The sequence below is a fragment of the Leucoraja erinacea genome, chromosome 34 (genome assembly GCF_028641065.1).
Source record: "Leucoraja erinacea ecotype New England chromosome 34, Leri_hhj_1, whole genome shotgun sequence".
Taxonomy (NCBI): domain Eukaryota; kingdom Metazoa; phylum Chordata; class Chondrichthyes; order Rajiformes; family Rajidae; genus Leucoraja; species Leucoraja erinaceus.
Genome location: NC_073410.1, coordinates 8222501 through 8234640, shown reverse-complemented (window position 1 = coordinate 8234640; position 12140 = coordinate 8222501). Strand labels below are relative to the sequence as shown.

At 42.6% G+C, this 12140-nt stretch overlaps 2 protein-coding genes across 8 annotated transcripts in view; one reads left to right on the top strand and one right to left on the bottom strand.

Moving 5' to 3' along the window:
• gbf1 (golgi brefeldin A resistant guanine nucleotide exchange factor 1) overlaps positions 1-3008 on the bottom strand; it is a 161004-nt gene extending 157996 nt beyond the window's left edge. For 2 of the 4 annotated variants that reach the window (XM_055661775.1, XM_055661776.1), the window contains exon 1: positions 1290-2045. In XM_055661775.1, the coding sequence (XP_055517750.1) occupies positions 1290-1399 (110 nt within the window). In that variant the 5' untranslated portion in view covers positions 1400-2045. Of the gene's footprint in view, positions 1-1289; positions 2047-2091 lie in introns of those variants that run through there. The other 2 variants (XM_055661779.1, XM_055661778.1) reach the window with 2 other exon arrangements.
• A 105-nt stretch (positions 3009-3113) lies between these two features.
• pitx3 (paired-like homeodomain 3) overlaps positions 3114-12140 on the top strand; it is a 17264-nt gene continuing 8237 nt past the window's right edge. Inside the window, exons 1-2 of one of the 4 annotated variants that reach the window (XM_055661790.1) lie at positions 3114-3316; positions 9313-9453. In XM_055661790.1, the coding sequence (XP_055517765.1) occupies positions 9327-9453 (127 nt within the window). In that variant the 5' untranslated portion in view covers positions 3114-3316; positions 9313-9326. Of the gene's footprint in view, positions 3365-8088; positions 8231-9312; positions 9454-12140 lie in introns of those variants that run through there. The other 3 variants (XM_055661791.1, XM_055661789.1, XM_055661788.1) reach the window with 3 other exon arrangements.

Below are 12140 nucleotides of genomic sequence, written 5' to 3'. Positions count from 1 at the left end.
GTTCAAGGTAAAGGTGAAATTATTTAATATGAAACTGAAGGGTAACTTTTATACACAAATTATGGTGGGCATATGGAACAAGCTGTCAGAGGAGCTAGTTGAGGCTGGGACTATTCCAACATTCAAGAAACAGTTAGACAAGTACATGGATAGGACAGGTTTGTAGGGATATGGACCAAGCGCAGTCAGGTGGGACTAGTGTAGCTTGGAAATGTTGGCCGGTGTGGACTAGTTGGGCCAAAGGGCCTGTTTCCACACTGTATCACTCTATGGCTCTAAGAGGACTGCAAAGGAGGTTTCTGTGAAGTATAAATCAGGTGGCACTGTATACTGCACTGTTAGCATACTTTAGGCAAGAATCTTGTGGTGCTTCATTTCATTAATAGCACATTATAAACTTTAAGTTGCTGTCATAATAGAACAAATAACAACAGCATGTCATTCAGAACATTCCACCGTCATTGATAAAATTACCCAATTATCCCTACTTTATTCCTCCTTCCCCAATACACATCAATTTCTTCCCCTTGAAATATATGTCCAATTCAGTTAAAAAGTTCCTGTCAAAGCTGACTGGTTAGCACATAAAAGCTTTTCACTGTACCTCGGTACACTACAGGTGACAATAAATTAGCAGTGACCCTTCAGCCAGAAGAATCGGTTCTTTACATCTAACCTTATCAAAACCATTTATTGTCTGCAAATACATCAAGTAAATCCTACTCTTCACAACTTTTATGATTCATTTCCTGCAGATGACAAAGACAGTCATCATTGACTTCCCTTCCCATCTTTGAAATACCAAGTTGCTTGTCCGACCATCAGTTTGTATCTGGAGCTGGAGATCAAATGAGACCCCCACTCTCTCCTTGTAACTGAAGTCCCTCATCCATAAGAATGGTCCATAAATTGTTCTACACGTCCACGGTGTGGGAAGAATCAAATACACAGGACTAGATGTTAAAAGTCCCTTGTGCCAGTAGGTGGGGAGCATTTCACGACATCCGTTGATTGTTGAGAGTGGTAGACGCTCAACATCGGTGGGGGGGATACACATATCTTGGCCTGTGTAACCTTCAGGATAGTTGGGCACAGGACACAATACTCTGCTGAGGAGTAGGCCTTTGCCACTTCTTTGGATGGAGGTGCTGCAGGCAGGTGAAAACAGTAAGAGAGAGGCAAATGAAAGCATATAAACGGCACCTGGGCGTTGTAATGTCACGGTGAGATGGCAAGTGGGGAGAGGAGCTGGGTCAACAGGACGATGAGGGTGGGACAGGCTGACTTACCCCCCAGGGCAGCTTCCAACACATCCAAAATGGCGGCCTGGATACCGCAGCGGCTGCCGGTGGGCAGTGGGCACACCGAGACACCCTGCCTCAGTGACGGCCTCGGACATTAAACCCGGCGGCGGGCCTTTGCCAACCTCAGTGCCCGGCCCCAGGGTTGGGTGAGGATCGGTTGAGCGAACGGACGCTGAGTGGGCGAGTGAGCGAGCGGCTGCCTGGGAACCGGCACGGCCTGCGTGACGTGTAACGCGGGCCACCCACCTACCTAACTTGCTGGCGGCCGCCCTGATTGACGGCCCGGCGAGCCAATCGGACACTGCCCAGCGAGCAGACCCGGCGGCACCCACCAATCAGCGCCACGAGGAGGCGGGATCTCTAGATCAAGTTTGGTTGACCCAAGAGCGCTTCGCAAAGGCCGTTGGGACAAGGCACTTTAATTGGTATTTCCTCAAACTCACCCAGAGACTGGGACAAGATCAGATCCCTGGCATGGATCTTACTCTGCACCGTGCAACATCTCCGGCTCATACCACACCGTGCACTCACTGTCAACAACTTCTCTTGCGTTGTATTATTTTGTTTATGTCTGATCCAATGCCCCAGCTGTGAACTCTGCTCACTGCACACTGAACCTTGAACTCTGTGCAGTCTATGTTGGCACTTAAGGGAATGACGTGGCACATTATGAAATGTTGGCCGTTCCATTTTTTTTGCAATGTACCAATAGAAACAATAATTCATAAACATAATAAACATAAGACATATTGGTGGAATCAATCTAAGAACTGCAAACACTGCTCACCTCTTCACTGAATCCCATCATCTGAACATTCCGGCTTCAATCCCATTGCAGCTACAACTTGTACACAGAACGGGCACAGATCCTGCCTTTCGGATTCCCTTGTACTGCCTTGGGGGAAAGGTGGACGCAAAGAACGTTATTACTATTTAAACCCAGCCACTATCACGAAATTGATTACCTAGCCATGGCCATATTTCTGTTCGAGGAAGATTGCTGTGTGCAAATTGGCCCGCAGGTTTGCGACTTTGCTGTGTGTACATATTGTTCATAAATTGAATAATGTTCCGCGACCGTTTCAAAGTAATGTGAAAGATGGCATGTAAATAAATGCTAGACATTCCTTACAGCGTGGCACAGTCTAATAGGCACGAAGACATGTGTACATCACGATAAAAGGTTTTATGGTGGTGTGGACCCTTTTTCGATCAATCCGAAATGAAAATGTCAAGATAGGTATTTGAAAATAAATCAATTGAAAGGTTAAGGCCAGGTTGATTGGTTTACATTTTATCCCACGGTTAAAATACAGCGTAATTCAAAGTAATTTAAATCGTTAGCAAAGAACATTTAAGAATAACATTGTCTTGAAACTTTTGACTCTGCCCCACTGCCTCGTATTTTGTGTTGGGAAAATGCTCCGTGCAATATTTAACACGCGCCTACCAGTTGTCCCCAGCGAGATTAACTGCGATGCAAATTTCTTTTACCGCCTATTCCAGAATTGATGTTTAAATTTAAATAGTATTTTTTTTAAATCAGTCTTCATAGCGCCGCTCGTTATTGGATTTCTGATGTAGAACAGTTGCAGATCAACCGCTTCTTTATCTACAAAAGGTAAATAGATGTTCAGTCCAGAGGTGGCCATTTTCCCCCTATTGTGAACTTGTTAATGTTCAGCCCGGTGGATCCGTGCATGTGTATTCAGAGATCCAATCCAATCTCCCTCAACTCTTCTGAATGAATCGGGGATGAGTAAGGCGGGGGCGGGGAAAGAAGGGGGTGGTAGCTGGGAACGGAGTGTACTGCGGTGGGCCGGACCTCTCCGCTCACACAGTGGTCGCGTCGTTTCGCAGCAGCCGATGGTATTGGCATAAAATCAATCCTTCCAGCAAATGGGATCGCATAGCTTGGGTTTCACTGAGACTCTCCGAGCAACTGCAAGGACCTGCCGCGTGTTTTCGAAGGAACTCTTAATTCTGACAGCTCCAGGAATCTCTAATCTTCGGTAAACTTATCCTACCCCTGGATTTATTCATTTAAAGAGGAATTTGCTGTAAGTGATTATCAGTATCGACCTTCTCACTGATAAATGTTTGAGAATCGTTTTTCTTTCCTGAGTTGCCTTGCCCTGTGCCTGTACTGTACATCTCAACAATTGATATTTGTATCTATATAATGTATATAATACAATGCGTTATTTCTCAAACAGGAAATCCCCTTAATCCACGATATATAGTTCAGCTGTAACCAGCATTAAATGTATATTAGGCAAATGTTTGGGCCAGTGTGTGTGTGTGTGTGTGTGTGTGTGGTTTAATGGTGTTTGGATTCACAGTTTGTTTGTTTTTTGCGAGATCTTACGCTTCTATTTTTGAAGTCTGACCCTATTAACAGTGATCCAACAGCGCGGCATCGTCCCTGATTTACTTCCCGTAAAGCCCGAATGGCCTATTCCCTTATGCCCATGGCTTGATATCGAAGGCGTGTTAACAGAGGGATATTTTGAGAATGATTAATGAAGCGCGGTTTTTACAATGCTCTCTCTCTATTTAGACTGGGAGCGAAATTTACATGTCTTGGCAACCGGGTAAACATTTAAAAAAGATTTTCAAGTTGATTGTTTTTATTTAACTGCATGCCCATCTTTTTACTACCTAACATTGTCATAGCCGGAGCGATCGGTTCCGCGTGTCAAGTCTAATATATTTTAAAGTGAGATATAGCGACAGCAGGAAGGAAACGATTTTACGAACCCTGTCCAATTATTTGGCCACATAACCAGAAACAGGTTTAGATTGGGAACTGTCATCTTATTCTTAAAACTAAGGGGTGACGTGAGATCTGGATACTGGTTGGTTTCCAGATACATAATCTACGTGAAGTAAACCAATGTATCAGGAAAGAACAGCCTCAATAACTTCGGCGCGGAGTTACGAAAAGTTAGAACAAATACCACAAATATGTCAGAACTGATGAGATGAAGAAGGATGAAAATATTTGCGATGGTAAAAAGCAGCGAATTACGTTGCTGTTCCATTACTTAGTGGAATACGAGAGTGCTGTTTGTTGAAAAGTAACATTCTCTTGAAATTATGTCACTCTGTAACTGGGCAGCTGCGAATCAAACAGTATGCATTCTACCATCTCATACACAAGAGCTGCCAGACTCACGACTCAAGATTTGAATGATTATCCCTTTCCTGACAGTAGTTTACCCAAATCTCGATTTCTAAAAAAATGACATTGGGCCCAGGAATTTAAAACTATTATTTAAATGGGAAGAGACCGAGAAGTAAAATTGGGTTGAAATAATATTTCAAAATGTATGGCATTTTTCAGCGGTTGTGAAAGATTTTTGTCTTCCTTAGAGCAATCAATGGGGTTGTCTGTGGAAGAAGCAGCTGTTGCCTTATTTCGGGCGAATTCCAAGTGTCACTGAACACAACAGAGACAGGGCGGGTAGGTTCCTGACACTCACCTTCAGATCCAGTGCAGGTAGGCCCGAGAAAGAGTAGCCGCTTCTTCAAATAACGTACAAGTATATTCCGCTGTCCTCGTGCGGCTGGAATCGGTGAACAAAAGAAATCTTTCACGATTGTGCCGGGTGGGTTCGGGAGGGAAATTGATGGCTAGCAGGTGCGCCCTAGCCGCGGGAGACCCTGTATAAGATCCGCAGACTTTCCTGCACGTTTACTGCAAGGGGCAACATTCAGCTTGGATAAAGTACCAGAGACAAACACAGGCATTTGTTCTAAAATAAAGGGGAGAATGGGGTCGATAGAACGCCCCCGCCAGTCCTGATTTTAAGTAAACATTCCAATGATCTTGCGTGCTCAATATCAGTGTTTTCACGAAAAGATATGTAGTGTTTAAGTTAATTATAAAGCAGTTTTTTTGTCAAGCATAAACGGTATCTCGCGCACAGTTCGATTGCTCTGCATGCATAGACTCAAACCATGTTGAGAGGCCAGTGTCTAATTCTTAAAGTATAAAAGGATCAGTTTATAGTAAGAAATTTATAGCTTGTACTAATTTATATCTGTACAAGCAGAAATTAAAAAACAGCATTAAGAAGTATATGACGGCATAGACGGACGCAACTAAACAGTATATATATATATATATATAAATGGTAACGAACTTGTCACGGGAAATGTTTAAGCGGGTAGATTGTGCTGCCGGCACTTAACGAATTTAATTGTTCACTATTTAAAGAGATCACTAGTAAGAAATGGGTGAACAGCATGTAAAATATTTCTCAATTTTATTTTCCTACGAGCTAACCTTTATTTTGACTGCGAATAACTGCCCGTTGGTAGAAATGAAACACCCGCGTATATGTCATGCCGGAATAGTTACGTAGGCGGGTTATTTTTTCAGCATAATAAAAATATTTAAATGAATCAAAGCTTGCCGAGAGATTAAACATTTCATCCTCAAACTAGGAAGCATTTTGTTACCTTTCGACCAAGAAGCGGATGTTTTCGATTTAGAAAGAGAAATGCTCTTGAAGGATAAGCCGAACTACCTGAATTTTTTTAGTTCTATGCGCCATGACACCCGCTATTTAATAAGAAAAATTAACGCGAATTATTAAATTGATTTTAATTAGGAAATCCGCATGGCCATTTGGGCCTCTTCTGTTCCGATGGAATCTTTCCCGAAGGTGTTTTGAACGCAACTCCAGCAAGGGAGGACAGATTACATGAAATGGAAACATTCCTAAATCAATCAATCGCCTTAATCTCGCTGGTTCGGTTAAATTCGAATGATGCCCAGATATTATACATGGAGGTAACTCGGGCTTGTTAATGGTCTGTGATTAGGTGCAACTGGAGCGCGCTATGTAATGTCACCAGTCCGAGGGTAGAGAGCACTGAATGGGAATAAAACATTGCAGAGAAAATGTCCAAGGTGAGCATAATCACGAGAAAAGGTCGCCTTTGATGTCCATCATTTGTCTGTTTCACTGGTATTAAATTACTAACTGATTATTCAGTAAATCAACTTTTAATTTTCAAATCAAGGTGCACTTCCAGGGACACGATAGAGCAAAGGGGAAGACGCTGCTAAATATTGCGTTTTTATTAAAGCAAGATTCTGATGTTCCTGTTTGAACCCTATAAAGTCCAACACAACGGCGGGGCGACTGGAGCAAGGTCTTTTCTCAGTGCATTAAATTAACTCCACACCGCCCAGTAACACGGATAAAGCTCCGACTCGACTCGATATTGAATATTAATGCGACCAAACAGATTGGATAATAAATGTGACATGGAATTAAATGAAGCTGTTGCTGATCTACATGACCCGACTCCCCCCCTCGCTCCACGCGGAGACAGGCACTTGCGGAGAAAGGGAACGCGCCTGACAGATGCAATCAGATGCAAATGGGGGCAGAAGAGCTGAAATTATCATCTACAAACATTCCGTCAAAATTCCATCTGCTTCCCTCTATATCTATATCTATGTGTGTGTATATATAGGGACGGACGGGGAGCCGCCGCATCTTAATAAGTTATGGGACGGCAAATTGACACACATCTTAATCAAATGTTAATCCAAGAAATTAATTCACAGCGCGTTTATGTCTCTCTGCCTCTCTCTCGTTCTCTGCCTCTCTCTCGTTCTCTCTCTCTCTCTCTCTCTCTCCCGTTCTCTGTCTCCCCCCCCTCTCTTTCTTTCTTTCTCTGTCTGTCTCTGTCTATGTCTCTCCCTCTCTCTGTGTGTCTCTCGTTCTCTGTCTCCGTATCTCCCTCTCTCTCCCTCCTTCTCTCTATCTCTTACATGGAGAATGTTATCAGACTGTATACAACTATAGATATGCATTTGGTCATAGAGTGAGGCATCTGACTTATGAATTGGAGGATATATTATTTAACATGCGTGGATTTGAGTTTAGCAATTAGCGCTTTAAGTCTCATTCTTTCGCGTGAAGTTAAGACACCAGATATGGTGATGTAGAATTTCAGTGCAATTTGCTTTTTTGGGGGATTTATTTAAATAGCATCAAAGTTTGGGATCGAGATACAAATATAATGTGCTGATTTTCACAACTGAAAATTGGATCGGAGTTTGGAGGGAAGGGAAAGTGTAGAATCAAAATAATTTTGTACCAGAAAAACAAAAATAAAACCAGAAAATTCACGTCACTGAAGTTAGGTGGCAGGCTGACCATGAAACTAGCTATGGCAAGAGACGTCTCTCAACGACTCGAAACTGGCCTGAAATTGTGAATATGCGGTTGATAAATGCACGTCTTTGTCTCACGTTCAGCCTTTAATGGGCCGCATAGCTGCGAGTTCGATATAACTTAATTACGATCTGTTTAGAAGTTAATTAAATGTACCTGCCTTTGCAATAAAGTTGCTGTCTGGTCAAATTGTCAGAGTGAAGGGGGCGAGGGCGCATGGTTTGCCTATGTTTCTGACCCCTATAATTCACTAACTAAACCAAAAGCCCCCTTGGTTGAAATGCATTGTTTGTGAGTAATACTAGGCAGAAAAAACTGGAGTAACTCAGCGAGACAGGCGTCCTCTCTGGAGAGAAGAGATGGGTGACGTTTTGGGTCGAGATTCTCTCTCTCTCTCTCTCTTTCTCTGTATTTCTCTATCTCTGTCCCCCTCTCTCTCTGTCTCTCTCGTTCTCTGTCTCTGTATCTCTCTCCCTCTTTCTGGAAAAAGAGTGAAAACGGATGTCACAAAACTCGGATTTATTTAACAAATAACGACGGTGTTATATCCATCCTGTTTCGAGGATCTAATGACATTTCCAAACCAGGACCGTGGCGAGATCTCGACCCAAAACGTCACCCATTCCTTCTCTCCAGAGATGCTGCCTGTCCCGCTGAGTTGCTCCAGCTTTTTGTGTCTATCTTCGGTTTAAACCAGCATCCGCCGTTCCTTCCTACACATGGTGTGTAAGTAATACTTCTCCCCAAACATTGGATCTGCCTGGCGACACATCCCTGACATCTGGGGTTACACCTTTGCAGAAATCACATCTATTTGCATCGTTTTTATCACGTTTTGAGCGACATCTCAAAAACGTTGCACAGTCAATAAATTGTTTCACGGAATGAATGCATTAGCTAACATATAGACTTACTATTGACATGTGCGCTTAGGAAATAAGATTGGCCGTGGCAAAAGGAATGTCTCTGCTTTCTTGATAGTCAGAAAAAAGTAAAATGTACTCTCTTGATCACTGTAATTATAGGACCACAATTTGTCAAAGTTAATGTCATATTTAACTGCAAGTAGAATGTGTGTTTGCTTGGATTTTAGTGCAAACGTCTTGTTGTGAAGTGCGGAATAAGATCCAATGTGAAGCCCACATTATAGTGGACTATAAGTCCGGGCGTTGCTTGCAGTTTTGTTTTGTTAAGGAAGATAATATGATCCACAGTAAATGGAGTAAAAAACACACAGTGGTGGAGTAACTCAGCCGGTCGGGTAGCATCTCTGGAGGACATGGATATGTGATGTTACGGGTCAGGATCCTACTGAAGATTGAGGAGAGTCGTATGTTACTAAAATATCGCAAGACGTTGTTATAGACAAGGAGGGCAATCGATTAGCGATTCTTGTCACGATTCGCATAGAATGGCAAACCCATCCAATTTGAACTTTCAATTTGACGGCGTCTCCGCTGTGAATCACTGGTGAATCGAACGGGAAAGATCAAGAAAAAAAGAGTGAGAACGGATGTCACAAAACCGCGCTCGGATTTATTTCACAAAATAACGACGGTGTTATAACCATCCTGTTTCGGGGATCTAATGACATTTCCAAACCAGGAACGTGGCGTGATGTATGTTATTAACTTTATTTGGGGTTAGAAAATGTTTTAAATGATGAAGATTGCAGCTTGCCAATCCAAAAAAATAATCATAGTGGCAATACGGCGGCGCAGAGAGAATGACAGAAGGGAGAGTCTTTGTTTAGGTTGTGTTTGCAGATGTACAGTGACTTGACTTTTCACCGCGTTTTACTTTTTCAGCACAGACGCATCGAATGGAATATAACTTGTCGAGTGGTGTTCTGACCGACTCGGATGCTCCTGATCACAGCCCGATGACTCTCTCGGATTCCGGGACCCCACAAAGAGAATCCATCTGCAAAGCACACCAGGAGAGCAGCGGTAAGCTGGTCGTTGTCTAACTTGCGAATGGATGCAACTTCTCAGGGGCAAGGATAGGAAGGGTAGAGGGGGAGAGGGGGAGAGGACGGGGGAGAAGAGGAGAAGCGAGTCCCTGACGCACCTCCACCAAGAAGGTGCAAAATCACAATCTGAAACGGCGACAATTTGGAAGAAAAATGTGTCTTAACAGCTAAGGTAGCGTCAATGATTGGAAAATAACCAATGATGTTAGATCCCGCGACATCTAGTGGTCGTTTGGTGATGAAAGACCCTCGATGAAGCAACACAAACGGAGGTTCATTGTTCTCTATGAATATTACCAACCCTGCCTGTCACTTCTCCCCTGACCTACCCCGTGACTGCTAAGTTTTAAACAAAGGTCTTGATAATCTAGTCGGTGTTGTCATAAGGCTGCAATGACCATTCCCTTCACTCATCCACATTACAACTAAAATTCAGCAAATTGAAAGAGGAGATTCTGTAGGGTTGGGAGATGGGATGAGCTGGTGCCTTATCACAATATTAATTTAACACCGTGTCACGCTAGGTTTCACGCTACCTAGTCTGGACGCACCGAAACATCTGTCCGGGGTCAATTTCAGCTCGTCATCACACTCTTGTAATTCTCCATAAAGCATAACGAGAACACTCATGCTTAATTACTACCGAGCAAGCAGTACCACATACTCAGGGAATAGCCCTGAGTGTCCGTAATGAAATTATTTTGCTCGGCCGCTTGTGAAATAATACAACAGGGTCTTATTAGTGCAGGTACTATTATTCCTTGATATATTATGCCAGTGGCAATATATTTACATTCGTTTTTTGTAAATGCCTGCCACGTAAACATGTCCCTTTTTGCGTGAGCAGGGGACAAGTAACCGTACAAAGTAGTTTCTTGGACAAATTACTTTAGATTTACCAAAACTCGTAACGTTAAAAATAGAATGGTTAAAATATGTTAGAAAAAATGTCAACAAATCATTTATTCCTATAACAACATGATCGCCACTTGGCATCTGCAGTTGCTTGTGTCTACATCGTAACTATCACATTATGGATGATAAGTATTATTACTGTAATAATATCTTTATATGATGAAACTGTCAATATAAATAGAGATACCTAGTGAGGGCCAAATCATTTGCAAAGATCAGAATTTTTCGGTCAATCGCTATGTACAAAAATACCGATAAATCGCGCACCGTAACAAAATACTTGTAAGTATATATTTAATTAAGCGAGAAAGAAGATAAATTGCGGGAGATAGTTTGATAGTTGTGTAGCGAGTCTGATTAAACTCATATTGTTACTCGATAATGTAGCAAGGAGGAATGTGGCCGGGATGTGTTTAAACTTGAGAGCCCGCGCCACCACCCCCTCCCCCTCCCCCTCCCATCCCCCCACTCCCGGGAATAGACCTGGATAAAGACATCAAATACAAAGTGGGGTAAATCTCGGTCTAAGTCGCACGAATTTCCCCAAAGAATCCACAGAACCGCCAAATTAATTGTAACTGCATATTACGTTACTCGGTATTATCAGCCTGTCCGCTGGCCTCTCTGGGGTCATTTCCACCGCGCCAGCGTTGTTTTTGCGCATATGCGTTAATACCGCTGAAGACGAGAGTGGAGAGTTTTTAACTGGCGAGTGTCCCAGCAATAGAAAAAATAAATTATAACATGTATTACACGCTGCAGCTTAGCGGGCCCATTAACTCAATAACATACAATAATTAATAATACAATACATCAATAATCAGTTATAATGGGTATTCAGACCATCATGCAAAACCCAAGTCACTTTTCCTTACTGGCGATGGTTAATGATAACAGTTTGCAGCGATATTGTCCCAGGTCAGAAATACATCCGGCTATTTTGTTTACATCCCTGACAACGCAAATTAAAAAGGAGAGCACGTGCTGCTTAAAAAAATACAGCAACAATATTTTGAAACAATTGCACTTCATTCCAAAGCGCGAACTGGATTCCCATTCAGAACAAATGAGAGCAAACGTTATTACGATTTTCCTATAATTGGTAAACTTTAATTCTTCACTGCCCGGAGAAAGGATAGATTCTCCTTTTTAAAGAGCCCTTGGCACAGTTTTTTTTTTTTTGAGAAAATTGTAAGGAAAATAATTGTTGCCCCCTTCCTAAAGACTTCAAAAGTAACATATTGCCAACGCGACCAGCTGGTTTCCACTAAATAAAGGTTAGAAAATTGTTTTAGAAATTATATAAACCTTATATAAACCTCCTTCATATTATCTGTTTGTACCGAACACTTGCTTGCGGGGTCTAGTCGAACGCCTTTTCGTTTTGTCTTGGGGGAATGGTCTCCTGAGTTTGACTGGGGATTAGTCAGACTTCGTGAGTAGTATAAAGCATACACTTCAACAAAGATCAAACCAGAGCGGACCATTTCCGCTTGCAAACACAGATAGCACCACATTTTAGACATTTTCTCCTCCCCACCTCCCCCACCACTGCCCCTCCTCTCCCTAATGCCAGGCCGTGAGGTGAGGAGAAATGTGCATATCCTGTCCTTCCCGGCTTTTGGAAGTAGGACATTTAATTGAATTGGAACGAGTTGATTAAAAAGGGATTGGCGGCGCCGCGATCTGACACGCAATGGGATCTCTGTTTAAAAACCATCAAAATATTTACTTTCCAAAAGCTAATCT